Source organism: Phoenix dactylifera, chromosome 17 (assembly GCF_009389715.1).
Source record: "Phoenix dactylifera cultivar Barhee BC4 chromosome 17, palm_55x_up_171113_PBpolish2nd_filt_p, whole genome shotgun sequence".
NCBI classification, from domain to species: domain Eukaryota; kingdom Viridiplantae; phylum Streptophyta; class Magnoliopsida; order Arecales; family Arecaceae; genus Phoenix; species Phoenix dactylifera.
In genome coordinates this window covers 3,271,628-3,285,627 of record NC_052408.1, presented here as the reverse complement: position 1 = coordinate 3,285,627, position 14,000 = coordinate 3,271,628, and the positions used below count along the sequence as shown (strand labels likewise).

Sequence of the window (14,000 nt, the reverse complement as noted above, 5' to 3'; positions counted from 1 at the left end):
ACCTAACCCAAGTTTCTCATAAACTGAGTAGGATAAAAGGTTGACACTTGCCTCTAGATCTAAGAGTGCTCGATCAATAAAATTATTTTCTAAGACGCAGAAGATGGTGGGAGCACGAGGATCTTTGAATTTCGAAGGGGTGTTGTGTTGGAGAATAGAACTCACTTGCTCAGTTACGAAGACTTTTTTAGGCATATGTGTCCTAGATTTTCGCTTTTGGGTATAAAGGTCTTTGAAAAATTTGGCATAGGAGGAAACTTGTCTAATAGCATCAAGAAGTGGGAGGTTGATTTTGACTTGTTTGAAAACCTCCATCATCTCCTCTAGTGAAGTTTCCTTTTTGCTAAAGGGAGAGGGTGAATTAAGAGCTTCAGAAAATAGAACTTTTGGAATGTGAGTTGTGGCAGATAGTGGACTAGCTGAAGAAGACAAAGAAGGTTTTAAATTTTCATTTGACATATTTCTATCCTCTTTTTCACCTTCCTTATTGTTATCCTCCCCAATCTTATTGTCTACTATACGTCCACTCCTTAGGGTAGTCAAAGCATTGGCTTGTTCATGATGAATTGTATTTAGTTGATTTTCTTGAGCCATGTATTGCCCTCTAGGATTACTTAGTGTTGGTTTGGAAGCTTTCCTTCCTCTCGCTTGTTCAGTGCATTAGCTAGTTGCCCCATTTGGGATTCTAGCTTGGCGATGGATTGCGTGTGAGAGTGCACTAATTGTGTAATGGTTTCCAAACCTTGAAGGGAGGTCAACACTTTCTCCTCAAAGGCTGTGTTTCTATAGGGTGGAGGAGGAGTGTGTTGAAATTAAGTCGAAGGACGGTAGGGATGAATATTTTGGAATGGTTGAAAGTTTTGGAAATAAGGCTGGGAAGTATTGGAAGTCTGCTGCTTCCAAGAGAAATTTGGATGGTTGCACCACCCCGGGTTATAAGTGTTAGAATACAGGTCATTACCCGGTCGGGACTGAGCTTGGGCAGCATTAACTTGTTCTTGCACAAATTCAGGAAATTGAGCTGCCGAAGGGCATTCATGAATAGGGTGAGTCGGGCTAGAACAAAGAGCACAAACTTGTGCTTGGGGAAAGTTTGGAAGCTGTTCTCTAGATATTAGCTGGTCCAATTTGGGAGACAGTGCATCTACTTTGTCGGATAGACCTATGGACTGGCTAACTTCATATATGGTCCCTTTTCTTTGAGAACTCGGGGGTGCTTGACGAGCGGAGGAGGCATGGTGGAGAGAATTTTCATTAAGATTTTCAAACATGCCATGCCTCATGCTCACTTTTAAGCATGAAAGTTCCCCCACATGAAGCATCAACCATCTGACGGTTTCGTTCAGACAACCCGTTATAAAAGCATTGCACTAGTTGCCATTTGGGTATTTGATGATGCGGGCATTTTCGGAGTAAGTCTCTAAATTTTTTTCAGGTTTCATGAAATTCTTCTCCGTCAGATTGGGAGAAGCTTATGATAGCATGTCTAAATTGATTCGTTCTTCCTATGGGAAAATATTTTTTTAGAAATTCAAGTTGCATTTGGGCCCATGAAAGAATGGAATTAGCTTCTAATGAATGGAGCCACTGCTTAGCTCTATCCTTAAGGGAGAAAGGGAACAACCTAAGTTTCAGAGCATCATCAGTGAAATTCTGAATTTTGACAGTAGTGCAGATCTCAAGAAACTCATCTAGATGTTTGTATGGATCTTCATTGTTGAGTTCATAAAATAAGGGAAGCATTTGGATGACGCTGGGTTCGTGGATAAGGATCACAACTGGAATGAGCAGCAAGATCTAGGAAGAAAGTTGATGAGGTTGGTGTTTACGGCTGAGAGGGGATATTGCTCATGTTCCGAAACAGGGGAGATGCGGATGAAGAGAAGTTGATGAGGTTTGGGAATGGCTGTGAAATGATCCGGAAGCTGTTGGGGCTTTGATCCGAACGCTGGGGAGAATCTCGGAGGCTGGTAGGAGCTACACTTATCCATGGCCGATGAAGGATTTGCTGTGAATGAGGGGACTTATCCGAAACAGGGGAATGTGCCGTGAAGCTCGGGAGGATGAAGCTGCGGACGTGGAACAGGGGAGAGAGGAAGATGAGGATAAGGAAATGAACTCGGAGTGTGGAGTTGGGAGGTTGGTTGTGCTGCCGTTGGCTGGAGATCTGGGAGGTGTGCGTGAGATAAGGATGAACTTGGAACAAGATGAGAGCTGGGAGATGTGATCTGAGAAGATAAACTTGTTTGGGATAAGAATTTAAGTTGGTTTGGATGAGAAGTTGACGATGACGCTGGGAAGAAGAGATTTTTAGTAAGAGATGAAGGATTGATCTGTTGGGAAGAAATCTGGGAGTTCGGAATGTGATGAAGACGGGATGCTACGCGTAACAGGGGAGCTGGAATCAAGCTGGAAGAGGAGGATGCTGGGAGGAACTCACAGACGCTGGGATGAATCCGTGGATAAGGATGAACTCGGGAGCTTGGAACGGCTGGGAGGGTGTTGCTAGATTTGGAGGAAATCTAGGAAGGAGAGAATCATGGGATGCAATCGAGAAGAGCATGATTACAAACGGGATGTGAAACGGGGGAATGTTGGTTGCTTGATCCGAACGGGAGAAGAGAAGATCACAATGGGATCAAGCTTGGAGTTGGTTGGGAGATATGATAAGGATGGAACGATGTGGAAGCTTTGGATGCGGAAGGGAAGAACGTGGCTAGGAAGATGGTTTCTGTTTTGAAGATGCTGGGATTCTGTTCCGAAGAAGAGACAAGGGATGAGTTGTATAATCGGCTGGGAGCTTGTGAATAAGGATGGGCTTAATCCATGGGCTATGGAATTAATTCCGATGGGATGAGGATGCATGGGATTCAGTCCATATTTGATTCTAGATGTATGTCCTGAATGCAGGGGGGTTGGGATAAATGACTAAATCGAAATCTGAGAGGATCTAATTTGCAAGGTACGTGCGATTTGGATTCAAAAATAAATGAATTTGACTTGACCTGCATATATTAGATTCGATCAATAAAAATAATCAAACTTGAATTATTTCTAATTAAAATGCAATGATGAAGGGGAATGAATTTTCTTATGTTTAAATATAATATATGTGTAAAAATAATGATAAGTGCTATGAGTAAGATATTAATTCATGCATTATTTAGCACTTATCACCATGCTAAGGCTCTAGGCCTAGACTTTAGAAGAACTCGCATGTCTTTGATCTCGGGCTCTGAAGAAGTCCCGCTAAGTCTTTAGGCTTATCTTTCGGAAAAATTTTGCCAAGTCCTTGGGCTCGGCTTCCAGGAGAACCTTATTAAAACTTTGAGCTCGGGCTCAATGGCAGCGTAGGCCGAGGCAGAGCTGCTGTCGGAGCTTTCATGCTCTTTGACCTCGAACTTGGTCGAGGCACCCTCAGGCGAAACTTGAGTTCGCGGCCAGTGACTTGGCATCCCCGAGCCCAGCCGGGACATTATCGGGCAGAGCTCGAGGTCGTTGTTGCGGGTCGTCTCGAACTAGATCGGGCCTTTGGAGAAATTTGAAATCGGTGGAGATTAAGCTGGAGATTGGCGACACGGAGCATTCCGAGCATGGTCGGGACATTCCGGACTTGGTCGGAAGATCGTGGTAGAGGGAGCTTGGGCTCGCGGTTGATTCTGCGACACCTCCCGAGGTTGATTGAGACTCCGCTCGTGGTCGATTCAGCAAAGCATCCCGACCTTGGTCGGGGGATCCCGAGCCTGGTCGGGGCTTTATCGGAGATACATATGGGAGGCGGGCCTTGTCCGTTGATTGTTCTGCAATATAACCAAGTAAACATAGAGAGATATTCATGCCGAGTAGGGTGTACCTCTCGTGCAGTTGGATCTAAGTGTCTCGGGATGGGATGCCCGAGCCGAGCTAAGCAACTCTGTTCCGAGGTTGACTTCAGCGACCTGTGGTCGGCTCGGCAAGGTGCCTCCACTCAGCTCGAGGCGTGTTGTCGGGGGGCGCTGAATATCGTCAAAAGATCGCAGAGATGTCGCCCCGAGATCGAAGGAGACTTGGCTCGCCATCGTTTCAGCGGGGGCTTCGCAATGTTTTTCGAGGTCGAGGGAGACTTGGCTCGCGGTAGACTCAGCAGTGCCCGACAGTGCTTTCCGAGGTCGAGGATGCTTGGGCCCACGGTCGACATAGCGGGGCATCCTGAGGTCGAGGGAGACTTGCTCGCGGTCGACACAGCAGGGCATCCCGAACTTGGTCGGGGGATCATGCGCGAGGTTGAGGAAGCCGAGGGCTCACGGTCGACTCTGCGATGCTTCCCAAGGCCGAGGGAGCCGAAGGCTAGCGGTCGACGTAGCGGGGCATCCCGAACTTGGTCGAAGGATCATGCACGAGGTCGAGGGAGCCGGAGGCTCGCGATCGACTCTGCGATGCTTCCCGAGGACGAGGGAGCCGAAGGCTCGCGGTTGACTCAGCGGGGCATCCCGAACTTGGTCGGAAGATCATGCGCGAGGTCGAGGGAGCAAGGGGCTCGTGGTCGACTCTGCGATGCTTCTCGAGGCCAAGGAAGCCGGGGGCTCGCGGTCGACGCAGCGGGGCATCCCGAACTTGGTCGGAGGATCATGCACGAGATCGAGGGAGCCGGAGCCTCGCGGTCAACTCTGCGATACTTTCCGAGGCCGAGCGAGCCGGGGGATCGCGGTCGACGCAGTAGGGCATCTCGAACTTGGTCGGAGGATCATGCGCGAGGTCAAGGGAGCCATGGGCTCGCGGTCAACTCTGCGATGCCTCCCGAGGCCGAGGGAGCCGGGGGCTTGCGGTCGACGCAACGGGGCATCCCAAATTTGGTCGGAGGATCATGCACGAGGTCAAGGGAGCCGGGGGCTCGCGGTCGACTCTGCGATGCTTTTCGAGGCCGAAGGAGCCGGAGGCTCGCGATCGACGCAGCGGGACATCCTAAACTTGGTCGGAGGATCATGCGCGAGGTAGAGGGAGCCGGGGGCTTGCGGTCAACTCTACGATGCTTTTCGAGGTCGAGGGAGCCGGAGGCTCGCAGTCGATGCAGCGGGGCATCCTGAACTTGGTCGGAGGATCATGCATGAGGTCGAGGGAGCTGGGGGCTAGCGGTCGACTCTATGATGCTTCTCAAGGCCGAGGGAGCCGGGGGCTCACGGTCGATATAGCGGGGCATCCCGAACTTGGTCGGAGAATCATGCGCGAGGTCGAGGGAGCCAGAGGCTTGCAGTCGACTCTGCGATGCTTCCCAAGGCTGAGGGAGCCAGGGGCTCGTGGTCGATGCAGCGGGGCATCCTGAACTTGGTCGGGGATCATGCACGAGGTCGAGGGAGCCGGAGGCTGGCAGTCGACTCTACGATACTTTCCGAGACCGAGGGAGCCAAGGGCTCGCGGTCGACGTAGCGGGGCGTCCCGAACTTGGTCGGAGGATCATGCGCGAGGTCGAGGGAGTTAGGGGCTCGCGGTCGACTCTGCAATGCTTCCCGAGGCCAAGGGAGTCGGGGGCTCGCGGTAGATGCAGCGGGGCATCCCGAACATGATCGGAGGATCATGCGCGAGGTCGAGGGAGCCGGGGGCTCGCGGTCGACTCTGCGATGCTTCCCGAGGCCGAGAGAGCCAGAGGCTCGCACTAGACTCAGCGGGGCATCCCGAACTTGGCCAGGGGCTTGTCGGAGATGGAGATTGGACTCGGAATGGTCGAGACGAAGCATCCTGAGGTCAGTTGGGGCATCCGAACTTGCTCTGGCATCCGGACTTGGCCGGGCATCCTGAAGTTCGCAAATAGATTATTGTTAGGAGAAGTATTGAATAATTGGAGAAGAGCCATAAGTAAATTAACATGTGGAGAAGTGTTAATTATGTTCTCGAACATTGGAGACCCCTGGGGGCTCTACTAGTAATATATCCAGAGATTTTCGGAGTTCCAGCTTCAGGGAATGGGAGTCCGTTCAAGGGACTCCAACTTGTATGCTCCGGGCTGCTGGACTCGAGCAACTCTGTACGACCCCTCCAAGTTCGAGGCAAGCTTCCCTTGTTCAGTAGGCTGAGAAGCTTCGGCCTTCCTCAGAACGAGATCCCCCACCTTGAAGAGTTTGACTTCCACCTTGAAGTTATAGTACTGCACCGCTTTCCGTTGGTATCTTGCCATGTGGACTCGGACAGCCTTCCTTATCTCCTCCACGAGGTCCAGGTTGTTTCTGACTAAGATGAGTTGGAGGCTTCATTGTAATTCTCCACCCTCAGCGACGGAAGTTCTTTTTCCAAGGAGATGACGGCTTCCGTTCCGTAGGCTAGATTAAACGGGGTCTCACCGGTGGAAAGTCAAAATGTAGTCTTGTAGGCCTAGAGGACATTGTAGAGATCCTCGACCCATTGCGCTTTAGCTCGGTCGAGTCTAGCTTTGAGTTCTTGAAGGATGGTGCGGTTCGTCACCTCGGTTTCTCCATTCGTCCGTGGATGGGCGACCGAGGTGAAGCGGTGGTTGATGCCGAGATCGGAGCAGAATTTTCTAAAGTGGGCCTTATCGAAGTGGCGGCCGTTGTCGGATATGAGGATGCGGAAAAGTCCAAATTTGCAAATTATTGATTTTCAGACAAAGTCTCGCATCTTCGGCTCAGAAATACGGGCCACCGGCTCAGCTTCGACCCACTTGGTGAAGTAGTCGATGGAGACGATGAGAAACTTTCTCTATCCTGAGGCTAGAGGAAATGGTTCCAAGATGTCGATCCCCCATTGGGCAAATGACCAAGGGGCGCTGATCGAGGTCAGTGGAACCGAAGGTCGGCGCTGAATGTTAGCATTCCGCTGACACCGATCGCACTTTTGGAAAAAATCCAATGCGTCTTTTTGGAGTGTGGGCCAGTAATATTCCTGGCGCAGAATTTTATGGGCCAAGGCCCGACCTCCTAGATGGTTCCCGCAGATTCCTTCGTAAACCTCTCACATTGCATAATCCACCTCTGAGGGGCGAAGACATCTGAGAAGAGGAGAGGTGAATGACATGCGGTAGAGCTTGCCTTCGTATAGGAGGTATCGAGAAGCCTGACGCCTAATCCGACGGGCTTCGAGCTCGTCATTGGGGAGGACTTCGCTCTGCAGGTAGGTAACGAACACATCCATCCAGCTCGGCTCAAACTCGATGCAGAGAGCTGGTTCAGGCTCTTCGATGCTAGGTGCCTAAAGATACTCGAGCACTGTGGTCTTCAGGAGCTCGCTCATGCAGAAGGTTGCCAGTTTTGACAGTTGGTCTGCTCTTGCATTCTCCGCCCTGGGGATGTGCTGGATGTCGAAGGAGCCCAGCGTGGGGGTGAGGTCTTGGACCTTTTGGAGATACTTCTGCATTGATGACTCTCTTGCTTCGAAGTCCTCCAAAATCTAGCTCACGACTAATTGAGAGTCGCTGAAGGCCTTCAAGCTCCCAACCTTCAGCTCTTTTGCCAGCTTCAGCGCGGCAATAAGCGCCTCATACTCCGCCTCATTGTTTGAAGCGGAAAATTCGAAGTGTAGGGCCTGCTCTGCAACTACCCTGTCTAGGCTGGTGAGGATGAGGCCCACTCCGCTACCCACCGAGGTCAAGGAGCCGTCTACATGTAAAACCCATGGCCGCTCTGGGGTCTTTGTCGATGTAAGCTCGGGCCCGGGATCATTAGGCAGAGTACATTCAACAATGAAATCGGCGAGCACTTGGGCCTTAACTGCTGGCCTCGGGTGATATTCGAGGTCGAATTCTCCAAGCTCGACCGCCCACTTTGCGATCCTCCCCGCGCGATCCCATCGCTGCAGAACTTGCTTTATAGGCTGGTCGGTCAATATGGCCACAATATGGGCCTAGAAGTAGGGTCGGAGCCGTCGAGCCGAGATGACCAGAGCATAAGTTGTTTTCTCCAGCTTGGAGTATCGGGTCTTGGCATTCCTCAGAATCCGGCTGGTATAGTACACTGGTCTTTGAGACTTGTCTTCTTCTCAGACCAGGATCGAGCTTACCGCCACTGGAAAGACAGCCAGGTATAGATAGAGGAGCTCACCTTGCTGAGGCTTTATGAGGAGCGGAGGGGAGGCAAGATAGCGTCTGAGCTCTTCAAAGGCTTGCTGACATTCTTCAGACCACAGGAAGTCCTTCAGCCGCTTGAGGATCTTGAAGAATTGGAGGCATCATTCGACCAACTTGGAGACGAACCTTTCCAGGGCCACAACTCGCCCGGTAAGTCGTTGTGCCTCCTTGACTGTCTTTGGCGGCACCATTTCTTGCAGTGCTCGAATCTTCTTAGGATTTGCTTCGATTCCGCATTGGATTACTATGAAACCGAGGAATTTGCCCGAGGTAACTCTGAAGGCGCACTTGGCGAGGTTGAGCTTCACTCGGTACTTCCTAAGGGTGGAGAAAGCTTCATTGAGATCAGCTATGTGGTGCTCCCCTGTCCGGCTCTTCACCAGCATGTCGTCTACATAAACCTCTATGTTTCGACCTATTTAATCTTTAAAGACCTGGCTGACCAGCCTCTGATATGTCGCTCTGGCATTCTTCAGCCCGAACGGCTTCACTTTGTAGCAGTAGAGGCCCTTGTCAGTGATGAAGGCCGTTTTCTCCTCGTCCTCGGGCGCAATTCGGATTTGATTGTACCCCGAGAAGGCGTCCATAAAGGTCAGCAGCTGGTGTCCCGAGGTGGAGTCGACGAGCTGGTCGATATTGGAAAGGGAAAAGCTGTCTTTTGGACAGGCTTTGTTCAGGTCGGTGTAGTCCACGCACATGCGCCATTTTTTGTTAGCCTTCTTCACGAGGACTACATTGATGAGCTAGTCGGGGTAGAAGACTTCTCGGATGAAGCTGCCCTCGAGGAGTTTGTCCACCTCCTCGGCCGCCGCTCGCTGTCGCTCCGGCGCAGAGCCCCGTTTCTTCTACCTTACAGGCCTGCAGGTTGGTTTCACCTGGAGTCGGTAAAGCATGACCTCGGGATCTATTTCCGGCATGTCCGTGGGCGACCAGGCGAAGACGTCCATGTTGGACTGAAGGAACTCAATCAGATGATTTCTCTCGTGCGAGCCTAGGCCGGAGCCAATCTGCACGGTTAGCTCTGGGGAGTCTTTTCTTAAGGGGATTTGGATGAGGAGCTCACCAGGTTCTACCTGTTTTCTCTGAGGCTCGTCTCGCACTTTCGGGGTTTCAATGGATAGGACCTAGACCGACACTTGGGCTGGTGCCTCAATTGGTTGTTCTGCTTGGCTCGGTTCTTTGGCTGGTTGTTTTGCTTTGAGGTCGCCATGTAACATTGCTTGGCTATCATCTGGTCCCCACGAGCTTCGCCTACTCCTTGTTCGATAGGAAACCGCACGAGCAGGTGGTACGTCGAGACCACTGCTTGAAGGGCGTTGAGCCCAGGTCGTCCAAGAATGGCATTGTAGACCGAGGGCAGGCGGACCACAAGAAACTCCATCCTCACGGTGTTCTCTCAAGGGGCGAGCCCGACCATGACAAGTAGGCGGATCTCGTCCTCAACCGGGACCGAGTCTCCGGTGAATCCGACCAGCGGAGCATTCATTCTCCGGAGCTAGCCATCTATCATTCCCATTTTTTGGAAGTTATCATAATACAAAATATTTGCTGAGCTTCCATTATTAACTAAGACACGCTTTACATTAAACTTATTCATGACCATGGAGATGACCACAGCATCATCGTGAGAAGTCTCAACTCCTTTCAAGTCCTCGTCCGAGAACGAGATGGCCTTAGAAGTGCTTTAACGCTTCGAAGGGATCTTTCTCCCGGTCGATTCTCCAGCAGAGCTTCCTTCGGCCGGGCCTCTTCCTATGGTGTTGATGGTGCCAGCGATAGGCCTGTTGTCATTTGGACCTTCGGGGGGCGCAACATTCTCTTCCGGCCTACTTTCATCATGCTGGTTCTGCACGAACCGGTTGAGGACCCCACGGCAAATGAGTGCTTCGATCTCATCTCGGAGTTGAAAATATTCATTTGTGTCATGGCCGTGGTCTCGGTGGAAGCGACAGTATTTCCTGGAGTGGCGCTAGAGTTCTGATTCCTTCATCGGGGGTGGGGGTTAGAGATAGTTTCGACCTTCTATCTCCATAAGAATCTTCGCCCGGGGTGTGTTGAGTGGAGTGTAGTTCTCGTACCTTTCCGGAGGGATCTGCTGCCGAGGTGGAGACCTCAGTCGAGGCGGGGATCTCGGTTGAGGCTGCGCCCGCTGTCGAGGTGGACTCCTCAGATGCGGTAGATTTTTCTCTCGATGGGGGGACCGAATTCTCGGACGGCCGCACTCCTCGCGGTGCCTTTTCTGCTTCTTCGAGGCCTGTTCGGTCGCACTTCGCCTGGAGGCGATAGCCTCCTCAGCCTTCGCATACTTCCGAGCTTGGGCCAACATAGCTATCGACTGATCGAGCTCGCAAACCTCCCAGGTTGCGGCGGTGAAGCGGTCGATGTAGTCTTTAAGGAACTCTCCCTCTTTTTGCTTAATGTCGAGAAGGAAGTCCGACGTACGCCACTGACGTTGGCTGGCGGCAAAGTTGGTGGCGAACTGCCTGCCGAACTGTTCGAAGGAGGACACAGTGCTCGGCTTCAACCCGGAGAACCAAAGCCGAGCTGTCCCTTGGAGTGTTGCGGGGAAGGCCTTATATAGCACGGCCTCCAAGGACCCTTGCAATGTCATGAAAGCTCGGTAGCTTTCCAGGTGGTCAAGAAGATCCGTAGTCCCGTTGTAGGGCTTTACCTGAGGCATGTTGAACCATGGTGGGACCAGTTCATCCTCAATCTGGTGGAAGAAGGGTGACTTGGTGGAGAACTCAAAGTCACCCTCACGCCTTGCCTTCTGGCTGTGGAGCGCCTCGATCTGCCGCTCGAGTTTCTCGACCTTCCTGTTGAGTTCCCCGCCCTGGGGGACTGCCACGGTGGTCTGCTCCGGCGCTGGTTCACCTAGGGCTGATTTCGTCTCTGAGGGCTGTGGCCGTCTGTCTGGGTGTCTCCCTAGTGGTTCTCTCCAGGGAGACGCCCGGGTTGAGTCCTGATAACCGCGCTGTCCTCCGTTGTTGACCCTCGAGGAGTCATGGGAATTTTGCCCTTGGAGAGCCGGTTCCTCCGGAGGGAGGGCCGGTTGAACCTAAATCTGTGGAGGCGGCATAAGAGGGGCCTCCACGCATTGCAAGCCTTGGACTGCGGCAGCCAAGGCTTGAACTTGCTGCACCAGGATGTTGAGCTGCTCCGGTTGAACTTGAGAAACTGGATCCGCCGGAGGCCTTAGTGGTGAGTTCTGGACTGAGTGTCCGAGACTTGGTGCACGGTGACGGAAGGCGTTGGAGGCTCCTTTGCTTCTTAGCTTCATGATCACGACTCGGTCCCTTCCTCTAGCGCCAACTGTTGCTGGAAATTGGACCCGGAGGTGACCACTGGCCGAGAAGGAGGAGCTCCGGTGCGGATCGTACGTCGGCGGGCTGCGTCCTCCGAGGATCCTGCAAGAAGCCGGTGGCCAGGGCTTCCGGCGCTGGCCCTCCGATACTTAAGTAAGAGTGGGGCTTTAGTGGAGAAAGAGAGATGAGTTGTATATCGGAGTCTAAAAATCAGAATCCTCCTTCAAGAGGAAGAGGTTCCCTTTTTATAGGAGGGGTAAAAAGGGTTACCTGTGATGTGACCGGATGAATTAAATGAGTTACCGTCATGATTGAGCATGATCGTGTGAATTAATGCATTACCGTGGAGGACTAGACTGGGGTCGATGAGTTATTATGGGTGACCAGATGTAGTTGAGTGAGTCAACTAGTTGCCGTGGAAGGCCTGAGATTTTGAGTAGGCTGGAGGTCCGTGGAGATCGTGCGCATTTAATGGTTGGCAGTCGTAGCAGGGCATGGTCCCTAGTTGATATGTTGTGGCATGGCTGGCGAGCAAAACATGGTACGGTGGGGCTACTGCAGGACGTGGCTGCAGTATGTGGACGACAAGGTCGGCCTTCTCAGGTCGGCTCGGCCTTCATAAACTCGGCTTGGCCTACTGAAGTCGGGAATGCTAAGGTTGGGCGCCTCGAGGTCGGGCGCCTCAAGGTCGGGCGCCTTGGCGCCCGGCGTCACTTGCCGGCGACGCATCCACGTGCTTCGGGGCAATCCATTTTTCCCCCAACAGACTCCATAGTTCTTACAATGCTAGCAACAAACACCTTGTAGGCATAAGCTAGCTTTAACAACTAATATCTTTCAGAAACTACTTATAGCATCCACTCCATGCTTTTTGAGGATGATAAATCTTAAAACATTACTATAATATCCTTCATAACTCTAGCACCATGATGAGATAACTGGAACTGAATGCTTCAACACAAGCTATCATTAATCTGTCAAGATCTAACACAACATAAGAAATGAAATTGGAAGAACTCGTAACAATAAACAAACCACTGCAAGCAAATACTTACATTCAAATCAGGCAAACATAGCAACAACAATTGTAAGCGCCACCAAGAGATTCATATATCACATCAAACACCACCACTGTGCAATAAAAGTTCGAAAGGAATAAAAGAGAAACAGAAAATTATACTAATGATAGAACAATACATTAATATTTTTTATAAAAAAACCCAAGAGACAAGCCTTTTTTTGAACCCTACTTCTTCTAGCCCTTGTTATCCAGAGGAACTACCCAAGGGATACTCCTCTGATATATGAACACTCTCTCGAATGACGTCCTAATATACAACCTAAGACTGATAATAAGATAGACCGCTCCACAACTTAATCACTGCACTTTAACAGGACAAAAAAAAATCACATTCTAGTCCCTTAATGCTGTCCCTACATTAATTGTTAACAGATTATTTGCTATAAGCATCTATTTGTATCTATTCTCCAATGCTACTTGGCGGTGTTTGAGTTTGAGCATGTAATTTTTTTTTTTCAATTAAAGTAGGGGAACCTACCCCAATACAGTGAGAGATGTTTTTTTTATTCCTTTTTGGGAGAAATCCTGTGAGAAATGGTTGTCAACCATGTTAGCTCTGATCGTTTTCTCGGCGATCCAATCTAAATGGCGCTGCACTGCTCCCGTCAATAGTTAGAAATATGACGACTATAATGGTGGTCGGGTTACTAAAAGTACAACCCAAAACCCACTTGAATTTTCCAGACTAACCTTTCCCATGCTATGTATAGTCAAGATTACGTAAGGTTGGCCAAGAAACTGCATGCTATTTAGCTCCCTCCACGCTTTTTATCTCAGACCAAATAAAAGAGAAAAAGATCCAAATGATTATAAGCTAAATGGAGTAAACTGGTGAGCTAAAACAAGATTACAACTCCTAATGTAGTATTTCATGCAGTTGCTCATGCCAAGCAAATGCTTTGTGTCCCAAATGCAATGGAAGCACGAAACATATAAAACTTGGCTGAGTGAAGAAAGAGAAAACTATCAGTACAAAGAAAAGACACCAGTAAGGATCCACCTGGAATATGGAAATAACATCTACATATTATAGTCGCATTTTCTTTGGGAATATAATAATTTCCTGCAACAAGATAAAAATGCTGATGATCCACAAGCTCCTGCAACACGAATCATGGCGCCACGGTCCAGCCAGCCCCCACAGATTTCACATCGCCATTGTGCCGCTTTGAGGGGCCCGATGGAGGGATGGGGGCTCCTTTGGGAAGAAAGTTGAAGGCATCTACTCTTTCAAACTTGAAGTAGGGATGGTGGCGGCCTTGAGAAGTGGTAAAAGCATCCTTACTTGTAGATATTGCCCCATTGTATGTCGAAGGGAGGATGGCTAGGGAGAGGAAAAATAGGAGGAAGAGATGGTTTGGAGCCATGAGATTGTAGAGGGAAAGGATTGACTTCCTCTACTCTGTTTCTCCCTCTGTGTATGCATCAATCAGAACTCCAAAGTTTCGGAGCATTTAATTCAGGGAGAATTTTCAGTTTTTTTTTTTTTTACTTTTCTTGATTGCTTTTACTGAAAATAGAAGAGAAAAATAAAAATGAGAACCCAGCTCTCCACTATGTAGAT

At 50.3% G+C, this 14,000-nt stretch overlaps 1 protein-coding gene across 1 annotated transcript; it reads right to left on the bottom strand.

The window, feature by feature from the left end:
- Positions 1 to 10,052: 10,052 nt before the first annotated feature.
- On the bottom strand, positions 10,053 to 10,730 carry LOC120104335. Its single transcript, XM_039115259.1, has one exon. The coding sequence runs from the start codon at positions 10,728 to 10,730 to the stop codon at positions 10,053 to 10,055; it is 678 nt and encodes a 225-aa protein (XP_038971187.1).
- Between the last annotated feature and the right edge of the window lie 3,270 nt (positions 10,731 to 14,000).

Excerpts from the sequence above, each read along its gene's own strand:
- LOC120104335 (XM_039115259.1), bottom strand. The coding sequence starts at position 10,730 with ATGCCTCAGGTAAAGCCCTACAACGGGACTACGGATCTTCTTGACCAC.